The sequence below is a fragment of the Lepisosteus oculatus genome, chromosome 3 (genome assembly GCF_040954835.1).
Source record: "Lepisosteus oculatus isolate fLepOcu1 chromosome 3, fLepOcu1.hap2, whole genome shotgun sequence".
Classification (NCBI taxonomy): Eukaryota; Metazoa; Chordata; class Actinopteri; order Semionotiformes; family Lepisosteidae; genus Lepisosteus; species Lepisosteus oculatus.
Genome location: NC_090698.1, coordinates 5,275,259 through 5,300,297, shown reverse-complemented (window position 1 = coordinate 5,300,297; position 25,039 = coordinate 5,275,259). Strand labels below are relative to the sequence as shown.

Below are 25,039 nucleotides of genomic sequence, written 5' to 3'. Positions count from 1 at the left end.
GAGCGAGTTCAGTGTTCATGCGTCAGTGTCTGCGTGTGCGTGCAAGCAGATCTCCCAGTGGCCAGCAGCTTATCCATTGTCACCATTGCAGACTGCGGCCTCGTGCAGAAATGACAGCAACAAAAATATTCACTCAGCGGGACTTTTAACATCCCGTGTCGATCTGTGACCAGCTTTTTCAGTCATTTGAACAGATTAAAGATGGAGTTTCCACTTGCATTCACTGGTTTCGAAGACCAGACACCCAGTGAAAGCATTAAAAATATGTAAACTATTTTTTTAAAGTGTTTACCTGCTGTTGGTCACTGCTGTTGTCTTGCGTAAAACCCTGCTGCCAGTTAAACCTGAAATGGATCACGCTGCTGTTCAGCTGGAGTCTGCACCAAAGGGGGTGTGAATGGCAGGTTGGTGACACTGTGTAATGTTTTTATTGGCACAAGTCTCTGCTGAATTTAAACCACAGGTGTCTGACTCCTTTCTTCCCGGAGGCCTGTGATGTTTTTAAATTGTGGATTTATTCTCACACAATGCGCTCATCTCACTCAGGTCCTCTAATTATTTGCTAGATTGTAATTCAGGGATGGATTAAACTGGCTGTTTATTTTGATTGATGAAGTAATCCGATCAGAATTGCGTGAGAGCACAGCATTAAATTCTCTTATTGTAGGAACAAGGGATATATCTGAGGAAAATCTGGGAATGTTTCTCTTAATTGTTTAAAATAATCATTCTTGGTAATCTTTTCAGGATTTGCCTTCAATAATTTAATTGTATATCTGCATGTCCACAGATACCAGGACTTGATTATTAATATCAGCATTATAATGTAATGTGTTCATCCATCCATTTTCTAATCTGCTTATTCAATATCAAGCACCTGGCACAAGCTGAGATACACACTGGATGGGACTTACATCCCATCCATCGAAGGGCATAACATTTGTGTTAGGAGATTATTTCCGGTTATTGTTTTGGGAGGCTGATCGTATGTCAGTGCTTTGAAGGATGGAGTCCCTGCTAAATGCCCCATTATACAGAAATGGGATTTCTAACCCAAAATAATACAGAACAAAAAGGCTGATTAGTACCACTGCTGTGTTGGGCGTTTTCTTTAATTTTCGCCGTTTAGTGCCAATCATGGCCTCCTAATAATCCCCATTTCTGAACTGGCTTCATCACTCTGACTCCTCCCACTCAGAGCTGATGTGTGGTGAGTGTTCTGGCGCACTATGGCTGCTGTCGCATCATCCAGGTGGGGCTGCACACTGGTGGTGGTGGGGGGTACCCCATTACCTGTAAAGCCCTTTGAGTGGACTGTCCAGAAAAGCGCTATATATGTGTAAGCTATTATTATTTATAGTACATTTTGGGGTGGGGGGGGGGATTTTTGACTGTGGGTGCAGTGCCCTCTAGTGTTTGCACAGGAGAGAAGGCAGGGCTGCTGTGATGTGAATGAGGGATGGGGGAGGCTGCATCTGTGTAGATAAAATAGCTTTTGCACAGTAATAGAAGCAGTCAGTGGCATTATCCTAAAGGCTTGCTACACATTTTTGTTTTCAACAAACCTTGAAGCATCATTTGCCACATCAGTTACACCAGTGGATTCCCGGTCTGCGTTGACCTCTGACTCCTGTGTGAGGTGGGCATTTGTGAGCAGAGGATTCTCCTTCCCCCCACAGCTGCCCGGAGCGAGGGGACTGGAGACCCGAGTCGGCAACGTGACCAGGCTCGCACTGCCCGCTGTTTCCCTGCGCTCCCGCGTATTTGGAAATCATCCGAAAGCAGGCTTCCGAAGTCAGGAAATGAAGCCCATGAGGACAGTCGTAAAGCTCCCAAGCCAGCTAGCTTTCTCCTGTCCCCTTTATACATCCATCCCTTTTACCAGCCGATCTCACTGGTTTGACACAAAGAATTAACAATGAAACAGAATCTCGAGGACGCAAATGGAAAAACGATTTGGAAATGCATTGAACAGGAGAACAAGAGGCATTTCTTTACACAAAGGGTTGTGGGAGCATGGAACAGGCTAGCTGCCCATGCTGCTGAAGCTGGAACTATGACATCTTTCAAGAACCGGCTGGATGAGATGAATCAATTACTAACTACCAAAAAGACTAGATAGGCCACATAACCACCTCTCATTTGTAGCCTTTCTTATGCTCTTATGCACATGTACAGGACTTGTTCTTCTTTTAATTAAGACTACTGTCAGCACAGAATTTGCAAAGTTGCTTAATTTATGCAGGTTGATTCCCCAGGGCAGGTCCATGCAGCCTGTGAGGAAGGGAGCTTTACTGGAATATTCAAGGATTTTATGAAATTCCCTAGTTTCACTTTCTTACTGTAACACGCTTATGAGCAAACACTTCTTACATTAGCTCATAGCTTTTACAGCACAGGAAATTACTGCCTCCTAAATCCTCTTAGCACTCTATTACTCAATTTGAAGCGGAGCAACTTGGCGCTTCTGTGCGGAGTATATCTATATACCGTATATTTATAGCTTCCCTAATCTACTTAAAAGTTAAAATGGGTCAGGACATCTTAGCCGCTGAGGGACAACCAGCCCTCTGCTGCACTTCCTGTCTTGCTCTATCTCTGATCCCTCCTTCATGTTTTTTTTTGTGCTTTCCAAGAGCTTTCATTTCTGACCTCCGCCCCTGCCTCTCCATCCTCACCTTGCAGACTCTACTGACAGCACACGCCCGCTGGAGAGTATTCCCATTTTATGTGTTTGAACACTTTATTTTTTGTGTGATTTAGCCTCTTTTTTTCCAATTCACTAGGAATTACACCCCCCAAGAAATGAGAGTATGGACAGGTTTATTGATTGTTTTAGTCACGGGACATTTGAATTGGCCTGCTTGGCCGAGAGCTGACCTCCTGGCCACAGGACGAGGAGTCTGGGACCCCCCCACCAGAATGAGGGGTGCACATGGGGTGGAGAAGGGAGAGGAGGGGATCACATACAGTATCTATGAAGTTTGAGGTAAGGAAATGACATCAGGATTGCTTACAAATTACCGACAGCCGAGGTTAAGTGAGCATGGCTGTTGTCTTCCCTCCTGAGCTATCGTTATAAACACTCGTGAGTGTTTCCCACTCTCCTGGAAGAGCTGACAGGACGAAACAGGCAGGTTCAAAGAACCAGACGCACAGCACAGAAAGTGATCCGAGACTTACTGCCGGCCGATCTCGGCCTTCCTGACCGGGTGGGGACGCCGGGTCTGGAAAGAGAAGCAGGAAAGACAGACAGACTTCAGCTTCCCACAGGGAAGTTGCTAGACATGTTCCCAGTCTGGAATAACAATTCGGGAAAGAAAATGAGTGTCAGGGATTACGCTATTATACCAGGGTTTCCATTCTGGCTGTCTTGCTTTTACTGATATCCTGAATTTGACCCAGAAACAAATCAAGATTGGAGTGGCTGTGGTCTCTTTCACACTCTCTTTTAGAGGTCTCACCACTACCTGGTCTAAAGGGTCAAAGTTCACACTTCATAGTCCAGGTATGTGTTCCAATGCTTTTGATCGGTCATGAAAACATTCTTTCACTACCTCTGCAACATGAAGGCAGCTCTCCCTTTCTTCAGCGGTTTCAGTAACACAAGGGAGGAGAGAAATGACGTTAGAGAGCTGACACTAGCTCAAAGGTCAGGAATAAAAAAAAAAAAGATTTCCCCAGATTTTTAGCATGTGGGCTGTGTGACCCTATGAGCGTCTTGGACTTATGTTTAAACCTGATTTGATGATCCTGTATGGGAGGCTCTTGTTTTGACACTGATAAAATGAACAGCAATGAATCGAAAGTGTCAGGCATCAGACACTGAATGAACTCTGATTTTAATGCAGAGTTAACAGCTCCTCCATTGCCGGCAGCCATATCACCGTGCAGCTCACAGGTCACAGCTGGCAGCCCACTGAAGCTCTGCAGGTGTGTGTCTGGCCAGTACCTGGATGAGAGACCTCCTAGGAAAAGCTAAGGTTGTTGCTGGAAGAGGTGTCAGTGGAGCCAGCAGGGGGCGCTCATCCTGCAGTCTAAGTAGGTCCTAATGCCCCAGTATAACTGTATACTGTAAAAAGATGCTGTCCTTCAGCTGAGATGTTAAGCTGAGGTCCTGTCTCTCTGGTTGTTAAAAATCTCAGTATGTTTCTTGAAAAGAGTAGGGGTGTTCAACATGCCTCACAAATAACAACCATTAAAAAAAACAAGTTGTGTCTGACTCCTGATGTCCGACACTGACCTGCTCAGACATCTCCCAAGCAGGAAGGTAGAAGGTGAGAGAGGTCATATGCTGTTCATTTTCCTTCAGCCCTGCAGTGGCATCTGAATGTCCTAATAGTGTCGGGACAGCTGTTTCATGGTACATGTATTTTCTGGTCTTCCCCGATGAGTCAGGACGTGACGACAAGGCAGCTACAGGGTAAGTGCAGGGGTGGCTATACGAGTGCAGACCGGGGTGTGTGGTCACCACAGGGGTGTGGGCGCCTGCTCCAGTGGCAGGGCTGGGATCTTTCCGTGAGCACAGTGCGCAATCCTGGGCCCCTCCTCTTTCACAGACCAGGAGTTGCAACTGTTAGGGACAGACTCCGGCCATGTGTGCGCTCTTCCTCGGGGGAGCTGCTCCTTCATGTTTGTTTATGTAACCCCCTATTTCCTGCCTCGTCCAAAAGCATTCCACAGCCCAGCATGTTTTCCTGGGAAGATTCTTATTCCCATTCAGAAGTTTGTTGCCCCTTTTTCCTCGGTGCTGCTATTTAATCTGTGCTTTGGGAATTTAAAACTCACAGACCGGCTTTAAAAGCAAAATAATAAATAAGTCTTGATGGGGGAGGGGGGGGAGGGGAAGTATGCAGTTGTCCTCTACCCCAAACACACACTGTAATGGAATTCTTTCTCTTTGATGTGCTTTCCTCCACTTCATTCCATTCACAGTGCATTAAAGAATAAAATGAGCCATCTTGATCTGGGGATAACGTGAATACGCACACAACCCTGGGAACAGAACAGACAGAAACACAGCAGTATGGGGTGGTTCTGCCTTGTGCTCTACACCCAAGGCGTACATAGGGTATGAAGCAGCTGAAAGTGGCTGATATTTCTACAGGCACGAAAGAGCTGCATGGTTTGGCACAATCTGGAAAGAACTGACAGCGTGCAATCTTATGCTTCTACAAGAGCGTTCCTGTGGGGCACTGTAGAATGCAATAAAAAGGGCAAATTATACAGATGTTGCTGAGCTTGTGTCTGCTCTGCATGGTGCTAGGTGTTTTACTTCTAGTCACAGTACATCAGTGTTCAGCCTAAATTACTTCCAATTCACACGTCTTTAGAGTGGTTCTGATGACGGAGCGATAAGTCACATCCTGAATAGGGTAAGTGCTTATTCTTGCGTAGAATAAGCAAGCAGAAAGTCTCCGCAGGGCAGCAGGAGCCCATTAAGGCCTGGAGCCGTGGGGCCTCTGGTGTGTGGATTGGAGTGACTGGCGTGAACCCGGCTGCCCCTCCCTCCTCCCCCCACTTGGGAACACTTGGAGCAAACGAGGTGTGAAGCCTCCTGGCCTTCCTACATTTTCAATCTTTTCTTCTTCTTTTAATAAATATATAGCAGCAGACATATCACACAGGGCCCATGGACGCAAAAACTGCTGCATGAGCCTTCTTTTAGGTGTGTAAGGGAATTAATTAAAGGCTTTAATTAAGCGGGCCTTTTTCACGAGCCTTTAACTCGTAATTTCTCCGTTTCTAATGGTGAAAAAAAGGTGAACTCTCTCATTTTGAAAGCTGAAACTTTAGCGGAGGGAAGAAAGAGCTTCTCAGCGCCTCCGGTACGGTCCCTGCTCTGTTCTGCTATAATATCATCCAGCACCCAGGCAGGACTGACATTGTGGAGCTTCACCTTTGGGTTTCCTTTCGCGGCATTCATTACAACAAAAACTGCAGGTTCACTACAGCTTCACTCTGAAAGTTCAAGGGCTGTTTTGACTTTACTTCACAGTGCGTGTTTTGGTCAGATGTGCTGCACAAGTGAGAAATGAGGGCTACGTTTTATTCTCCTGGAGGGAGGGCAGTCACTGGGTGACATATTTACAAGTTCCTTCTTTTTTCAGCGTATCCCTTCCCTTCCCTGACCTTCCGTTTCCCTTACGGATAAGATTGTCTCTTCACTGGCTAAATCGGGCTCCGTTTGTCAGGCACAAAAAAGGAATGTTGTTTATAATGGATGTGTTTCTTTTTTTTTAAAAAAAAGATCAACTACTGTCCTGTAGTTGCACTCTATGATTGAGAATTGACTCACAAGGCCCAGCCCCCTGGCAAAGTGTACCGATTTGACCAGGCCCACAATAGATGGGAACTTGCACATTTCAGATGATCACTGTAACTGAAAGCCATTCTGAAGTGCCTCTGTATAGTCCGCACAGGATTCCATGCTCTTGACTCTTGGCTTTTGCAGTTCTGTTGGCATGGTCCATTGTCTGAAAGCAACCGCAAGAATTCCTCGCATTGCTTGTCTTTCGTGGGGGACATTCCAGAGCAGTTCCATGCGTGTGGATCAACAAAGAAGTGCTTGAGGGATTTACAGAGGATCGGAGAGACCCTGGGTCACAACCAAAGCCCCTGACCATTGTGAAGACAGCCCACACTTCCCAGTCAGATGCAGACTCCTGCACTCTGAATTCAAATTGTGTTATTAGTGGGGGTGATTATATCATTCCTCTTATTATTATTATTACTTCTTTGTGGAAAATCACTTCCGTGGAGTGATGAAGAAAAAACACCCCATTTAGCACAGGTACAATGCTTAATTACCAGGTAATTAAGAAACAAGAAATTCTGCGGAAGTGCATCGTTAACATCCCATCCTGCCTCACTGAACAATGAGCATCCTTGACCCAGAGGTGAGAGATCCGCAACGCCAAGCATAAAATGGAGCAGACACTAACATATGGTCAGGCAAAGCCCTTACAAATACTTTGTTGTGTTCTGTACAGCTCATACAATTCAATACTACTTCAATTCATTTTTAATAAAATGTTTTTCACATATTTTCAAGTTACAGATTTCATAAGCTTCTATTCGAGTCGTTAAGAATTTCATCCCCCGTGACACCCACTCTACAGTTTATAAAGCCTTCTTTGCTTGCTATAAAGCCTTCCCAGTCGCTCATGAAAAACTTTCAGAGCAAAGGTTATGAACGCTCTTTCAGATGAGATGTAAAACCAAGGTCCTGACTTTCTGGCCATGAACAACCCCAGGGTGTTTCTTGAAAAGAGTAGGGGTGTTACCCCGGTGTCCTGGCCAAATTTTCCACTGGCTTTAACCAATCATGGCCTCCAAATAATCCCCCTCTCTGAACTGGCTTCATCACTCTGCTCTCCTCCCCACTGAGAGCTGGTGTGTGGAGAGAGTACTGGTGCACTATTGCTGCCGTCGCATCATCCAGGTATTATTATTATTATTATTATTATTATTATTATTATTATTATTATTATTATTTGGTGTAAACAAGAAAAGGATGTGTGTTTGGAGCCCATATGTCACTACTGTGTGAGACCTCATGCCAGCATTCAACCTCCCCCAAAAAAGTCTCTCCTCTAAATTGGAATGGGCTATGAGAAAGAGCCTGTGCATCCTCTCTGTTTTCCTGTTACCTCATCCCTTATCAGCGCACACCCTGCTGTGCGTGCGTGACACTGCCTGTTTCTGGACTGACTCTTCCCGTTGCTGACGAAGTGCTTCCTGAAGAAAGCCCATCTCTCTGGAAGCTCACAATAGGCATCAGGACAGACGCTGGTCAGCCACAGCTTCTTTTTTGCCTCTATTTGTGATACAGCAGTTCATCAATATAACCAGCAGCCATATCACCCTGCAACTCACAACTGGCAACCCACTGAAGCTCAGCAGGTGTGAGCCTGGTCAGTACCTGGATGGGAGACCTCCTGGGAAAAACTAAGGTTGCTGCTGGAAGAGGTGTTAGTGGGGCCAGCAGGGGGCGCTCACCCAGTGGTCCATGTGGGTCCTAATGCCCCAGTATAGTGATGGGGACACTATACTGTAAACAGGCGCCGTCCTTCGGATGAGACGTAAAACGGAGGTCCTGACTCTCTGTGGTCATTAAAAATCCCAGGGCTCTTCTCGAAAAGAGTAGGGGTGTAACCCCGGTGTCCTGGCCAAATTTCCAATTGGCCCTTACCAATCATGGCCTCCTAATAATCCCCCTCTATGAATTGGCTACATTACTCTGCTCTCCTCCCCACTGAGAGCTGGTGTGTGGTGAGCGTTCTGGCGCACTATGGCTGCCGTCGCATCATCCAGGTGGGGGTACACACTGGTGGGGGTGAGGGGATCCCCATTACCTGTAAAGCGCTTTGAGTGGAGTGTCCAGAAAAGCGCTATATAAGTGTAAGCAATTATTATTATATTATTAACCCTCCAACACGTTATTCTGTATGATCTGGTTTCTGTTGCTGCTGCAGTGCTTGCTGTCACACGCATCAGAGGTAAGGAACGCAGCCTGCTCAAGCAGCTTGGTGGGGAGCCAGCTGGGATTCCACACACATTGTTCCTGATTTTCCCTGGACGTTGCTCGAGGGGGGGGGGGTGGGCGGTTGGTGTCATAACCTAAGGGAGCTGATGTTTGTTTTCCTCTGGCTGTTGCTCCCTCTGGGCTCATGCTCTGACATCATTCGTGCTCTGCGTGACATCTCTGCAGCATCGCCTCGCCAAGGAAGAGTACAGGGCCCTGGAATTCAGATTGCAGGGAGGGACGGGGGAGGGGGAGAGGGGGGCAGCACTGTGGAGGGAGGTGTTTCACTCAGAGTGCTCCAGGGAAATATCCTGCTGGATAACTGAGCACTCTCTGGGTCGCATGTGTAAGAGGGGCGCTGGCCCCAAGTGGCACCTCTGAGTAAATTAAAGGTATTTTATTTCTTGCTACCGAAACTGTAGCAGAAGCTAATTTTCAAAAGGGGTCTCCAAAACCAGACTGCCAGGAGTGAATAGGAGGTGAAGTGTGGCAGTGATGTAGCCCGTCCTTTGCAGACATATTGATTAGGCATGGCAGGCCATGATACAGCCGTATTTGGTAGGTACCGAGCTTATTTAACAGCTTGGAATTTGATCTGACAATCTAAGTAAGGCTATGCCTGGTCAATACTAGCACAGGACTCCTGCAAAAAAAAAAACAGGCTGCTGCTGTAAGTGGTGTTGGTGGACCTGTAGGTGGTGCTCTTCTCTCCAGAATATCTTCCATAATTCCCTTATGATGCTGTAAACACGTTATCCTATTTCATAACTCCATAATACCTATAGCAAAGATAAAAAGCATCATGTATCCTTATGAAAGTACAAAAACCTATTTCTAGGTTTCTAGGAAACAGTATTTAATTTACCTGGGAGCTACTGTATATGTTGTTGTTTTTTAACTTTTGGTAATAGAAGCCCTTCAATGTACAAGTTGAGAGAACGAGGCAGTTGACAAGAAACAAGAACCTTCCACCGTCTAACCGCTTCTCCCAATTCCGGGTCGCAGAAGCAATGGGCAAGCAACGGGCACAGGGCAGGGCACACCCTGGGCAGGACAACAATCCATCACAGGGCAGATGTGCACACACTCACACCAGGGCCAGTTCCACCAGATGCCAATTAACTGTAGAAGGAAAGCAGAGCACCCAGAGGAAACCCACCGACCAGAAAACAGGGAGAAGAAACAAACTCAACACATATAGCGTCCCAAGTTCGGGATTAAACCCAGGGCCCAAGCTCTGCAGGGCACCAATGGCTTCATCACTCTGCTCTCCTCCCCACTGAGAGCTGGTGTGTGGTGAGCGTTCTGGCGCACTATGGCTGCCGTCGCATCATCCAGGTGGGGCTGCACACTGGTGGGGATGGGGGGATCCCCATTACCTGTATAAGTGTAAGCAATTATTATTATTATTATTATTATTATTATTATTATTAATGCTAGCCGCTATGCCACCATGCCACCTCAAAACGGGAACCCGCAGACAGCACGTGTTTCAGCTGCGGGGGGTGAGCCCGCAGACGAGCCGAAGTTCTCTACAGTAACAATCAAGGGAACGTTTCCGCAGGTCTTTCCTCCCGGTGGCTGTCAGGGTGTATAACGCTGCCCTAGGCTAGGACTTTTAGCCCTTCATTTGCTCCTCTATGGACAGCATGTTTACTCCATTGTACTTTTTGGACAATCAGTCTGTATAAACCTATGCACATTTTGCACATATTTTATTGTGTTTACAGTGACTATGATCAGCACATTTTGCACACACCTATGTACTTATTTATTTTTATTTATCTTGTTTGTCTTTTGTTTTATAACTATTCTGATGTCTGTTTTGCTTGTCTTGGGCTGGACTGCTGTAACACATCAATTTCCCTACGGGATTAATAAACTATTATCTATCTATCTAAAGACCATGATACACAGTGGTGCAAGCACACCACGCACTGCAGAGGGCAGAGAAGGAAAGCCACCCTCAGGCTGCGGGGAGCTGCCCCGTGCAGCGCTGGCCCAGCGGAAAGTCTCCGATGTTTGCTCGCATGAGCTCACCAGAGGGCCCAGGGCTCGTTAAAAAACCCGATGACACCGTCAGAGCTGACGCAATTACACGGGCAAAAGGCGGAAGACAGCGGAGCAATTAGCCGTGCTGGCTGAGTGATGTGAACAGATTAATTGACAAAGGGCTAATCCCCTTTCCGTCTTCATCAACACCTCCTCCAGTCATTCACACCCCCTTGTCCACAGTGACACCCCCCCTCCAGGTCCACTGAATGGTCATTTTACAGCATACTACAGTACCTCGCCGGGACGCGTCTCTAAATGCAGATTTAGATTAATTCCTCTCCACGAAGGCCTGAGCGATCTGATTTACACATGTGGGGGTGTTTTACTCCCCTTCGCCTGGAAATCTCGCATTCAAGACCTCCTTACAGCTGTGATTCGGTTTGTCTGGAACAGCAACACAACTTGAAGAAGAGTGAACCAAACTTTCAAGTACTTTGTTTGTGCCACGAAATTCCACCCCACAACCACTACAATAAACATGGGTCCTGTTATTTCCAGTACAGAACTGATTGCATCATTTAATCAGTCTTGACTCCGAGGCGGCATTTTCTGTTCTGAAAAAAAAAATGAACAGACTATTTTTTTAGTTTGCATGCTTATATTTCTGGCATGATCTTACATAAAGACTAGTGATCATCCAAAACCATCTGAGGGTCCCAACTCTCATGCGACCCAACACCAAGTCTCAGACAAGTTGTCCATTTCCATGTTCCATGTTAGCTCAACAACGGAAACAAAAACTTATTTTTTAAGACACTTCTGACACCCACAGCCAGCCAGTACATCTCCCTCTGAGTGTGGAATGTTTGTTGTGAAGCAATGGGCTTATCAGGAGATGTAGCCAAGGAGGGGGGGGGCTGATTCCTGTTTGGAGCAGAAAGATAGAGCCAAGGCCATCTACAGAATTCCTGGCTCCCATCTTCTTTGAGAAGGTTTGCTTGGAGGGGGGGGGAGGGAGAGATCCATAGGGAGTTTCCCCTTGGAATTGACTAATCCTAAGAGGATCTGGAGAACAGACAGTGTGCGAGGACAGGTATCAGTTTTAATACAGGGACACAATTTGGTTCGGCTACACAGCCCCATAGAATCAAGCTAAAGGCGGTCAGAGAAACTCCAATGTGGCAAATTCTCTTGGGGTATATATATATAAGTGGATAGTACAACTTATACATTCCTTTCTTGCCTATCTTTCACCCTTTGTGCAGCTCCAGTTTAACATCACTTTTTAACATTTTTAACATCACTTTATTAACCCTTTACAATCTCTTGTATTGGGAATGTGTCTTTTCGCAGACCCCAGCTTGCTCTCCATGAGACACACAGACAGGGAGAGAACCTGGGGGTCAGAGCGCAGGGTCAGCCATTGTACAGCACCCCTGGAGCAGCTGGGGTGAAGGGCCTCGCTCAGGGGCCCAACAGAGTAGGATTCCTCTGCTGGCCGCAGATTTGAACCGGCAACCTTCCAGCCACAGGCACAGATCCTTAACCTCCTATTGTAATACAAAGTGAAATCCTGCAGTGCCTGGGTGTATGCCGTTGTGAGCACTTTGAAACACCTCCAGTCACAGCAGCTGTGGGCCACACTGTGCTCACTGCGGCTCTTAATTTCCAAAACGGTGTCTTCCATTCCCTGGTCTGAATCTGGGCTGATGTCAGGAGTGGCGGCTCTGTGGAATGATTCCATGGGAGCTGGGGTCTCTTTCTCGTGTGTTTTAGAAAAGGCTGAGTCTGGTTCTCTGATTGTTTTGCACATCCACACGCTGCGCGACTGCTTCAGTTCAACAAGTCAACTGTAAAAAGACACGGGCAAGTTTGAGATGCTTTATTTCTTAGTCTTACTGTGGTTTGTTCTGTGGTTTTGTTTTTTGGGGTGTTTTTTTTTACGTTTCTTAGTTTTTGTTAGTCTGGTAAACATCTTCAAAATGTCTTAAATAAAATGCTTTTAAAAAAGAGTGGAAAGTGGAACTCTAACAAGGCAAGGCAGGTGAACATAAAAGTCTCGACGTTTTTGTTATTCCATTTTTGAGTTATGTCTTAAGTGTAACATTTTTTATGTGACATCGTTCTGCTTACATTGACACAGCGGTTAGCACTAGACCATGAGTGCTGTCTGTGTGGAGTCCCCCTGTGTTTGCATGGGTTTCCTCAGGTTGCTTCTGTTTCCTCCCACAGTCCAAAGACAAAATCCAAAGTAGGTTTAAAGGGGTTCGTAGAACTAATGGCCCTTTTGTCAGTGTATGTGTGTCTGTGCCCTTCTCTGGCCCGAGATGCCGAGATGGACTGGTATCCCTTCCAGGGTGTAGCCTGCCTTGAGCCTGTTGCTTACCAGGATAGGCTCTGACTCCCCCACCACCCTGAATTGGAAGAATTGGTTAGAAAACAAATGGAAAATGAGAACCTCAGTCTAACATTTGCTATCCAAATACCCCAACCCCCCTTCCTCATCTGTGCTCTGGGCTTTTCACACCCCAATAAAGCAATGATCCCGCGAGGAATTGCCGCAATAAGATCACAGTTGAAAGGAATACAAGCCGTACTCCGAAGTATTGTCGTATTTTACAGGATTACATCTCAGTAGACCACGCCGAAGTCAGCCACGTATATTTCTGCTGTATTCACAGAGCTCTGATATGCCCAATCGGGTCATCAAGCGCTGCTGGCGCTCCGGACCTCATCAAGGCGCCGTGGTCACCAGAGTTTAGCGCTGAACTCGCCGGTTTACAAGATCTCGGCAAACACCTTCACGCTACTGCTACGACGCACGCAGCGGCGAATATTCTGGCACCTTCTTCTTTCCTTTTTTCCCCCTCCAAATGGATACCTCCGATTTTTCTTTTTAATTAGTCAGACCGAGCGGGCTTTGATCGCGAATACACAAAGATAAAAGGCCGCCGCCGGTTAATTGAGGCCCCGCGCCTCCCGGCCTGTCTCCCAGCGAGGAGCGTCGCCCGCTCGGGGGATTTCTATTCGGCCAAGCAAACGACCCGTCTCTAAACTGCGCGGCGATATCGCGAACTTAGACCCGTAGATAAGACCGCTGTCGGAGGGGTATGGACGCAGTTAACCTCGCCCAATATTTTCATCGTGCATGTCAACAACGGTTTTGAAACCCCGTGAAAACTCTTCCTGACGTGCCACAAATCCATCCTTTCGTACAGGGCGATGGTGTCCTTGAACGGTGAGAGAGCACCACCTCCAGCGTCTTCAACACAAGGTACAGGCCACCACGTTAGATAACTTTCATGATAATAATTGCATTTAAAAAAAAAAATTACATTCCTGTGGAATGACAGGAACGAGGGAAATTCCTGGACGCTTATGCGCTCCGGAGCTGGAAGAGAAAGCCGGATTTCTACGAAGAGACGAGAAGAGAACCTGGCTCCGGTTCCGAATGATTCATGAGTCCCACAGCTGGGACTCACGTCAAAACTAACATTCAACTCCTCTCGGCTCTCATAATATTACCATTTAACGTGGCCGCATAGCTGCAGCTCCTCACATCCGTCTGGGGGTCAGGGAAGGGGCGAGCACGCCAAAAACTTAATTTCTGCGCGGAGGGGGCGGGAAAGATTTGCAGTGGGAAACGTGCCACGTACGTGAAGTGTTAAATTCGGCAGGGAAGACGTTTATGAGCGCCCAGTCGCTCGTCGCTTACTGCCAGGGTCTCACTGGGGAGAGAGGGGGGGTTTCTTGTGGGAGTTTGAAGGAAATGCGATTGTGAAATTGCCCGAGGACTAACAGAAGGGGGAGGAGGAAGAGGAGGGGGGGGGGTACTTGTAACCGAGCGGTGCGGGACAACAGCTGGAAGCTCTCGCGCCCTGAACAGATGTGACTCTCTCTCTCTCTCTCACCCGCGCGCGACCCAGCACCTCTGGGCGGCTCAGCCATTCACAGCCCGCGCGGCCCCTCCCTCCCGGGCTCGTGAGTCACATAAGAGGTTTAGGAGCTTCTAAGTTGGCATCGCGGTCGCGGGGAACGCGCGACACCTCACAGCGGGCCCGGCCTCTGCGCGGACTTCTCCACTCGGGGACGAGACACGGGCTACTGCAGGTGAGTACCCCCGGGGCGGGAGTCGTCCATTCGCTCTTGCTACCACTTTCGATTGTGTTTTGCCTAATCAATCAGCTGCTATTCATTTGCGCTTCGGAACTACTATTTTAAATATATTTTTTTTTTACGGACTCGGAAACGATTCTGCGGGGAGAGTAGTTACTCATTAAGTCTTACCAATGGTTATGCGGACGGTAACGCTGTGATTTGGGTCTGTCTAGGTCCGTCACCCTTTTTCCGAAAGTTGCGTGACATCTGAAACAGTTCAGTGATGGGCGACTCTTAATCTATCAGCAATGTGGGTTATATAAAATAAGATGCGTCATTCTCCTTAAGAAGATTAAGTCTCTTATTATAGACAGCGTGTACACAGCCGCGCAACTGAGACGCGTCTCCTACTCCAGTATTCCCACGTGAAAACAGAATACAGACCGATTACCAGTAACTAGAAAATGCTGTTAATCAGAAGACTTAAGAGGGGTTTAATTTAACCTGCTTGCGTTGGGGAAGAGCCGCGCGAAATTTAAACATATCAGAGTTACAGTTTACTTTTGTGACAGCTACTATAAACTGTCAGATTCTTTTTAAACCCTTTTCATGTAGTGTTGACTTAAAAAAAATAGTCCTACAGACATCTTACTGGACAAGTAGCAAGTCCCAAGCAATACCCGGGTCAAAGACCACGGTCTATAACATAGCAACCCCTTTTATCCACAGCATGATCAGATTAGATGTTTTCATCATAAATACGTCTCCGCAGTTTTTATAAGGGCGCTCAAATCTCATGACGTTTTAGAAATAGCGAGGCTGGGTGTGGATTACTGTACTTCAGATGGAGATGCAGAGTACAATGGAATTAACAGAAAACGTCCGGGAAACGGGATGAACTCATCGCGTCCGCGGGGTTATTGTGAGGGAAATCTCTGGTGAATTTGGCCAAGCGAGGCGGTTTCTAATGAAGGGGTGGATTTATCCGGTGATAAAAGTGAATCATCACTACCTAAAAAGGGGGCTTTTCCCAGATTTAGTGATAACTGTATCCGTTTGGAAAAACGGAATTCGGTCTCAGTAACCTGAGTTATCTGGTTCAATCGCAGTGCGCAGAGCCCCAGGAAACGGGACAGGGGCCACTGGTTTTTTTCCACACGAACGACTCGGAAAGAATGCAGTTTCCACTGCAGTTCAACGCGCGGTGTAGGAACTCAAGCCTCTTTTCGGTGCGTGAGCGTCTGCATCAGGCCCTTCCTGACGCGCACAGCCAATCCAGGTCAGATCAGATGCCAACATGTCTGAGTCTGCTCTGGGGCACGCCTGGGGTTATATATACTGCTTATGGTCACCTCAGTGACACAAACTTATTTTTAAGTCAGGGTCCGGGGTAATATACTAACCAGAATGAAAGCAGCGACGGAACACGGCTCAGCACCAATACGTAGTTTTTCAAACCTGGGTGGTGCCTGTATTGTGAGGGAATCGATGACACACCCTCTCTTTTTTAAACCAGCTGTATGTTTTGCTTGTAATGAAATAAAAGTGTGATGCCACGAAAGTTGCTGGCAGAATCCCTACAAAGAAAAGAGCGCTTTTTGCGCCCAGAGAATTGATTCCCCGATCGCACTTGACGGGAGCTGGGTGTATTTATATTTCGAGACGGAACTCGAGAAGTTCATTTTTAGCCCCGGTAGATCCCGTGGCCGCGCCGGTGCAGTAAGATGACTCTCGCCACGTGAGGTGAGAGCTCCCGGGCCTTGTGACCTTTTCCGGGGAAATGCTGAGACTTTTCTGCTCACATTTCTGGGGCTTGCACAGGCGGCTGGATTTGAACCAGAACCCTTGGGATGGGTGGAAGGGAACACCAGAGGCCTGGGAGAGGTCGGAGGTCATGGGTGTGTGTGTGTGTACACACGCAGCAAGCCTGACAAAAAGAGCAGGGCTGAACTAACGGGACCTTAATGTGGCAAAGAGATGGAAAGCAGATGTTGGGTGTTTTGGGAAGGGAGGCAAATTTGCAACTCTCCCAGATTCCATAGGCAGTTTTCCTGTATTGCTCCGGGAAAAAAAAGAAAACACAGACATCTGATCCCGTTTCCCTAAGGATCTGCAGTAGGGCTAAGCTTACATAAGAGGAGGTCTGAACAGAAAGCCTGCTGGTTAACGTTACACTAAGAACAGCATTTTAAGTAAGTGGATTAAGAGAATATTAACGTAACACACTTCTTACACATACGTTTATTTAAGACTACAAAATCTGCTTTCTCGGGGTGTTCAAATCAGGTTTAGCAAGAGGACGTTGTAACCAGCTTTATGTAAAAAAAAGTTTTTTTTCTGTTATATCACTGTACAGGATTGGGTAGCTTGTTACAGACTCCTGCAACTCTCTGTGTAATGAAAAAATAATAATTTAAAATGCACTTTCATTTATTTCCCACTCTGTTTCCGTGTTTCACTGTGTTCATGGTGTGAAGTTCTGACACAGCTGACTTTATCAGCCTTTGAAAACTAAAGAGATTCAGTTATTTTAGTGTGGTATTGAATTACATTCCTTTAATCTTGGGTATACACCTTCATTTTCTTCTTTGGACAGATTCTGGTGCAGCTAGTTATATTTGTATCAAGAACACGATTTCACACTTAAATGAGTGTGTTCTAAATGAGCTTTTACTAGCGCACTGTACAATTTCAAAGCAATATTCCTTGCTTTAAATTCTACACTTTTAACCAAATATATTTCCCTTTCAGAACATTTTTAAAGTAAAATTAAAATATTATTATAAATATTAGTTTCTCAGAATGCTACAGATTCCAGAGCTGACAAGTTAATGTTCCAACAGCGGTGTGTTATATTTTGATTATAATATAGCATTATTTTGGTTGTGACAACATTGTCAACTTGGAGTTTACTAAGCTGCAATGCTACAATGTTTCTGTCCTGTAATTTTGTCATTTGCACTGGTTGGTTCATGCAGGATCCCTGTTTATCGTGAGGAGGAAGAGCACACTGCAGTCCTACAGTTGGCTAACATTGTCTTAATTAGCTTAGAGTAACAGCTCAGGATGTTATTATGTGAATCACGAATGCAACCAACCTGCCTTTTGTTTCCAAATGATATAGGAAGTAGAGGAACTCCCCTTCAGTCCAGACTGAAGGCTGTCAGGAGACATACGGCACTGCTTCAGTTTTGTTTGTTTGCATAGAATATAAGAGTGATTTGGTCTTAACCAGAACTGACATAATTAGCCCAGCCCATTGTCTCGGACTCTCACAGGCCCATGGCCAAGGGGAAACACACACATGTGGTGTACACTGCTGGTATAGTCACACTTTGCAAATCCAAGCTCACACAGGATGTGACGCCACTTGTTGATGGGAGCGTTGTAGATGTAGGCCTGAGTGTGTTTTGCAGTTGTGTTACCCTGTATTTTAGCAAACAAATAACTGAAAATAAACAACAAATTAAATATTGATCCTGTGCTGGCAACAGGAGGGAGTACTGGATAGATGGGAAGAGGGAAAAGGAGAAAATGTCTCCTCACTAGTATCTACACACAAAGACTCTACTGAGCCTCCCAGCCTGGCACTCTATAACTGACAGAGAGAGAGGAGTGAGACTCTATAACTGACAGAGAGAGGAGTGAGAGGAGTGAGCCTCTATAACTGGCACTCTATAACTGACAGAGAGAGGAGTGAGTTTGTCACTTTGGCACTCTATAACTGACAGAGAGAGAGGAGTGAGCCTCTATAACTGACAGAGAGAGAGGAGTGAGCCTCTATAACTGGCACTCTATAACTGACAGAGAGCGAAACTGAGAAACAGCGACTGAGAGATCTGAGCATTCTGTGGCTTTTCATTCTGTTTGCACTCTTGTGATGTGAAGACCGAGGAGCTTTCACGGATCACAGCCACATGCGGGATTTGCTTAAGTCGAATAATAAAACAGGCAATGGAACAGCTGCTTTTCTAGTAATGATGACATTAATTGACTGGAAAAGCAGGCACCACCCAAGCTCTTAAAACTGTAAAACATTACCACGATGGCACAGGGCTATAATTAGTGTAAAGCCCTCCCTGGTTAAAATAAGTAAGTGGCAGGAACACAGCGGTAATAAAGAATCAAAACGGCGTCCTGCATAAATAAAACGGAACAGGTGCTGAGGAGGAAGTGAAGTAGACCCGACACTCCTCTGCCAGTAGCAGAATTTATGGGAAATGATCCTGGAGAACTGCTGGAGATAGCTGTCCAACTTGTACATGCGGACCAAGTGCAGGTTTGTGAGGAACCAGCAGGACCAGTGGCAGGCAGCACAATGCTGGCTGGAGAGTTACCTTTTAACACAATTCGTCTCGGGGCAGAACCAACTCCTGACTTGGCGTGTGAAGGCGTGCGTCTCGTGTCTTGAGAGGTGGTGTAAAAAATATTTTATTCCCCGCATTCAAAGTTTGTCAAGAACCAGAATTTGGAGTTTGCGGAATGTGGTGAAAATGTTCCACTGGAGTTAAAAAGATTAGAGAATCGTCTTGGAAGTGTCGGTGCACTGGCTCCCTAATCCTGCATGAGTTCCATCCCCCAGGAAGAAAGTGGAATGGAAAACTCTGATTTAATTTCTGCTGCAGCCATGTAAATCCCTCCCAACCAGCCCTCCTCCCTCCATGTCCTCCTTTTTCTTTATAATCTGGCCGATCTCCTGGCTTGTCGGCTCTGGACACTGCAGGAGTGCAGCAGTCTGACCCCTGCTTCTCCCCACACTCACACCCTTTATCGGTATTATCATCGCTTGGTGATGTCACGCCTTGGTTAGATCAAGAGGAGCTGAGCCAAATCACTTTAATTTTAAAGGAAACATCATCATCATCATCATACACTTTTTTAAGAAGTTTGTTTCTCATAGGGGTTATGACCAGGATCTTTCTCTGCTTGTTGTCTTAAGCAAATGAGAGTTTTCAGTAATCTCTGTACCACAGAGGGACAGACACCCAGTGTCTCAAACATTGGGACGAGAATTCATCGGTAAGCAGTTCTCCCCCTGAGGCGGTCAGCAGCAATGGTGTGATAAGTGCCCTTGCTCATCCCTGGTTTCAATGACGCAGATGACAGGAACACAATCCAGATACAGTCAAATAGCTGGTGATTGTCTATACCTGCAAAGTGTTTGATTAGCCGTCTTTGCACTGAATGAGTTGCTATAAGAAGGTATTTCACCTGATATTAAAATATCCTTCAATAGCTTAGCCACTCACGAGCCCAACCAGAAAGGCCATCAAGGTCAGCCAAACATTCGTCTTTGCACACAAAATCAAAAAAAGACACCATTTGAGAAGCCTGTGAGGAAGATCTGAAGGAGCTGTTTTTGCTCTGTTATTTTAGTATCGAGCAAGTACAAAGCTATTTGTGTCGCCTATATTGTGCCTTTCACCCTGGTCTCTTCTCTAAATCTCTCTCTTCTGTTTGTCCTGCAGATCTGCGGGAATAGCACCCCGGCACCACATTCCGAGAGATCCCGAATTTTTGCACACCCTTGCCAGGTATAGGAGTGCAGCACGAGACAGACGGAAGAATATTGTTGTTAACGTTTTTCCAAGTCCCCAAGGACTTGCTTTTCTAACTGCAACTTTACTGGGGAGGGGAAGCACCCTCAGCATATGGGAGAGGTTTGCTCGACAAAGGATCCGTCACGTAGAAGCTTCCCCAAGATCAAGCTGGGGGGAAGAAAAGCTTTCGGTGGTTTCTGGATTTAGCGTGTCCCTCGGCAAGGAGCCGGCCTTTCTCACCAGCCTGCCATTCAAGCCGCTCAGGTCAGACTGTGGCGGGAGGCTCGGGGGGGGGCGAAAAAACACAGAAATAAAGACCACAACGGCACTGCATCCGGAAAACAAACATCCCTTTTGTTCTTCCGTTGGCCCGAAGGAGATCTGGCCTGGAAATATATAGATATATAATCCCCGCTTGGTCTAATCTGTTCCTGTTTAAAGAAGAGAGACACGGTGCCAACTCATGCGCAGGCCTCTCCTGCGCAGAGATTAACCCCCCGGTCTCCTGCAGGAGTCAGGCAGCGCGGAGCAGTGCGGCGCAGTGCGGCGCAGCAGGGACATATCTGGGAGCAGATCACTCTGGGCAACAGGATGCCGGCGAAGACGCCAATGTATCTGAAGACGTCCACCCCGAAACGGGGCAAGAAGCTCAAGCTGCGGGACATCCTGTCTGGGGATATGATCAGCCCGCCCCTGGGGGACCTGCGCCACAGCGCGCACGTGGGGCCCGAGGGCGAGACGGACATGTTCGGGGACGTGGGCTTCATCCAGGGCAAGCTGGACCTCCTCCCCGGCATGAGCCGGGCCCGGTCCCGCAGCGCGGAGAGGGGGAGGGCCGAGAACCCCCCGGCGGACAAGAGGGGCCAGCAGCCGGCCGGCACCGCGCCCACCCTGCTCAAGAACACCGTCTCCCTGCCCGTCTTCAGCCCCGAGCAGGCGCCCCCCAAGCCCCCCCGCCTCCACCTGGAGGAGACCCCGCCGGCGCAGCGCTCCATGTCCGTGAGCTGCGAGGGGCCCCGCGTCGTCTACAGCGACCCCGAGCTCAGCCACTCGGCCTCCATCCCGGCGTTCGGCCGCCTGGTGGCGTCCTCCGGCTCCTTCTCCGAGGCGTCCTCCGAGGACTCGGTGCTGGGGGTCGGCCCGCCCCTGGACGCCAGGCGGGGGCTCAGCCTCGACTCGGACGCGGGCCTGAGCAACGAGGACCTGCAGAGCGAGCGCAGCGAGTCCCCCGGGGTCCCCAACTCCGAGTCCCTGCTGGGGCTGGACCTGGACTTGGGGCCGTCCATCCTGGAGGACGTGCTGAGGATCATGGACCAGTACAAGGCGCAGGACGGGGACTACGAGCTGTGACACCTCACCCTGGCTGCCGATTCCTTTGTCATGGACTTGATGATGAGCTACCTGCGTTACCAATAGTGTAGAAAAAACCTGAAATGCCACCGTAACCCCAGAGGTTTGAGAGGAGCAGGACACAACTAGTGACACAGATTTGATATAACTGAGGGGGGCTTCGAGGCAGATGAGGACACAATTTAAATATGCTGCCATATTCTTGTGCTCGCCAATACACGTCTGCTCCGCAGCTCTGAGAAAACCTCATGGTGGCTTTTTAACGGAACCCAGCCCCACTGTGACGCTCGGATATACTCCTCAATGTTACAAAAACAACTCCTGTGGTGTCAGCCAGCCCTGTGCGTCCGCACTCGCAAAAGCACAAGTGACACCGCGCTGCTGCTCCGTTCTGTGCTGGTGGTGCACCGCGCACACCTGATCACACCACACCACCTTCCGAGCTCCCTGCTTCTCGGCTTCAGCCAGTGAGAGGACGTGGGGCAGGCAGCACATTGAGCCCTGAGAAAGACTCTGCCCTGCTTCAGGTGCTGCCCCTGCTCACGAAATGCAACCTTACTTGTTTCTCCACAGCCAGGGGCTTGAGCGATGAAGGACAGAGAGACACAGAGACTGCGCCTGTGTGGATGAAATTACTGAAAAGACGGAAGGTGGTGGAATCAGGTGATCTTAAACACTTGTCATCTGCTAGGAATCTAAAAGAGATCCTTAAGGCGTGAGCAAGAAGTTCTCAAATGATATTTTCCTTTTCTACAAAACTAACAAAGACGTGAAATGAAAACTGAGCAATGCTACTGAGCTGTATCTAGACCGAAACTTGGAATTATTTTGTGAGTTTATTTTCATGCACATTGGTTTATTCGAATTTCCACCTTCCTTTTCTTTCAGCCTGAAAATGGCAGCAGTCTTTTTACATGAAATACAACCGATTTACTGATGTGAGAATCACGTGTACAAAAAACACCATCTCGTGGGCCTGTGTTTAAAATGTGTGTTAGTCTGTTACTCCTTGACCAGGAAACTGTGACTCCAGAGGCATGGAAAGATGACTCGCACTGCACAGCAGTTTTAATCCATTTCGGGGTGTAAAATCAAATATTGGACACATCCGTTTCAAAGTGTCAATTTATCTGTTGAGTTTCAGACAGATTAAGGTCACAATGAAACATTCTGAGTTTCTCTGTTGTTGGATTGAGTACTACAGCTTTTGCTTTGTAAAACTGGGATGTGGCTCATACTGCGATGCATTGGGAGTCTTTATTCCACCTCTGAAATATATCAAAATGTTCAATCACCTGACCATAACTGGACGATGAATCAACACAGGAAGATGGTGATTATTCTACGCACTCAGAAATCTTGCATGGACATATATACTGAAATCACTATTCAAAATAATTTATAAGGACATTTAGTGCATTTATCTCTTTAGAGGATAAGATGGGAAGTACTGTTTACAAATTCTAAAAGCTGGCATAAATATATATATTTATTTTATTGGAAGACTTTCGATAGTTTTAACAAACCGTTCACCGGTCCAGTTCAACAGTTCAACTGTGGTTGCCGAGCAGTACTACACTTGGCTCGTACGGCCATCTAGTGGAAGGAGAGGGTAGTACACCTGGTAATTGGTCGGTACCAGAAGCGGCCTGGAGAAGCGCAGCTCTCTTGCTTTTCTGAAGGTCACGAAATCGACACATTTAAAACCTGAAACGACCGAATAATCCTAAAAGCTATGCCTTAAAGCGAAGCCGGTTCATTTTCTTCATTTTTTTCTTGGCAGGACTGTGTGTTGAGACTGAGTTTTGCTACTGGGATGTGGTGACAGATGGAAAGAAATGATTTCTGTTGTAATTCTGCATTTTTTTAAATCTCCGTTAATGTTCACAATCTGTTTTGATTTCTGAATGTTTTAAGACGTGTTTCAGGCCCTGCTTGAGTTTAATACATTTTCCATCACTATTCTGGGGATTCTAATAATTGCACAGATCTAAGCACTGGGGGAGAGGTTTGATGTGCTCAGCTCAGTGGGTAATAGCATGATGAAGATGCTGATGATGACGAAGATGAGGTGTGTAAGAGTTCAGCCGGAATGCAGACCAGACGACTGCTTGGAGGAATGTGACTGGATACTGTTGCCTTTCAATGGATTGCTGGGAACTAAAATGAAACTGTCGTCTGGGAAGTAGGTATCTGCTGTGCTGTGGACTGTGCAAGGTAGATGAAGGAGAGGAGAAAGTCCAAATAAATGCGTGGAAAAAAGAAAGAGACAATCAAGGAAAAATGTTTTTTTGAAACGATGATTTTCTGTTCTGGATGGAACATTATTTCGCAGTTTGTGTTACGTTCTGATTGACATGAAGAGGAACACCATGCAAGTGACTGTTGCAGTTATTTATTCTGAAATCTTCAGCTCAAGGCAAGCGGGGCGTCTAAAGTCAGTAACATGTCGCAGCGAACATTTCTCTAGTTTCAGAAGTTGCCCTTCCTCAGCGTGGTGTGACATCTGTCTCTGTAGTACAAAATGACAACCTTTTTTAAAACAAAAAATGTTTCTATATGTATTTAGCCTCGGTATTGAGGTCAATAAATATGAATGTTAAAGCAGACGTCACTCCAAATTTGTATGTTTTTCTTGCTGTTTTTTTTTTTTGGCTTCCACATCTCTTTACCTATGTTCCCTCTTCATCTTTTGAATCAGTGAGATGATCAGATACTGGCTGTGACACAAACCACGTCTCACATTATGAGAAGATACCGCAGCTCTGGTTCAGAAGCACCAACTGTGCAAACACTAGTGAACCATGTGATATCAACAGGAGAAGACTCCTAAGCACCTATGCACCTAACGCCACACCAAGCACAAAAGAGAGCACACACAAACACATCAGGATCTGGTGCAGCTTGGCCTTGTGCATAACCCAGGGTGCAGTACATGCACTTGCCCCCTGTTTTGTCTCCTTATTCAAGCCAGGCCCTCTCGCTATTCCTGGCTCAGCACTGGGAGATGGACACCCAGAAGCCCGCCGTCCAGCGGGTCCAGGAGAGATCGCGGTGTCCTGCCCGTCTGAGTCCGGGGCTGGGAGCGCCTGGCCTCCTTACCTTCTGTACAGCTCCTCCAGCCCTGTTATTGAGCAGATCCACCTCGAGGGTCAAGGCCTGCTCCTACACTCCTCTGGTGCCTGAAATGTGGTTCAGGCTGCCCCTCCCTCCACTCTGCCGTCTCTGTGAAGAACTGGCCCTTTAAACTAAAACAATAGACAGGGTTGATTGCTTTAGGAATGAAACAGACTTCAACTAAAAAAAAATGAACCAAAGAGACGTTTTAGTGTGGCTTGACAGTGACTGGTTTAATAATCTTTTCATATCACTCTGCAACTCACAGCTGGCAGCCCACTGAAGCTCAGCAGGTGTGAGCCTGGTCAGTACCTGGATGGGAGACTCCTGGGAAAAACTAAGGTTGCTGCTGGAAGAGGTGTTAGTGGGGCCAGCAGGGGGCGCTCACCCTGTGGTCTGTGTGGGTCCTAAT

The 25,039-nt window shown here is 47.1% G+C and overlaps 1 protein-coding gene across 1 annotated transcript; it reads left to right on the top strand.

The window, feature by feature from the left end:
* The first annotated feature begins 14,192 nt into the window (after positions 1–14,192).
* Positions 14,193–24,124, top strand: LOC102689374 (cdc42 effector protein 2). The gene is made up of 2 exons (XM_069186363.1): positions 14,193–14,632; positions 20,089–24,124. The coding sequence occupies exon 2, from the start codon at positions 20,752–20,754 to the stop codon at positions 21,508–21,510; it is 759 nt and encodes a 252-aa protein (XP_069042464.1). The 5' UTR covers positions 14,193–14,632; positions 20,089–20,751; the 3' UTR covers positions 21,511–24,124.
* The last annotated feature ends 915 nt before the right edge of the window (positions 24,125–25,039 follow it).

Excerpts from the sequence above, each read along its gene's own strand:
- LOC102689374 (XM_069186363.1), top strand. The coding sequence starts at position 20,752 with ATGCCGGCGAAGACGCCAATGTATCTGAAGACGTCCACCCCGAAACGG.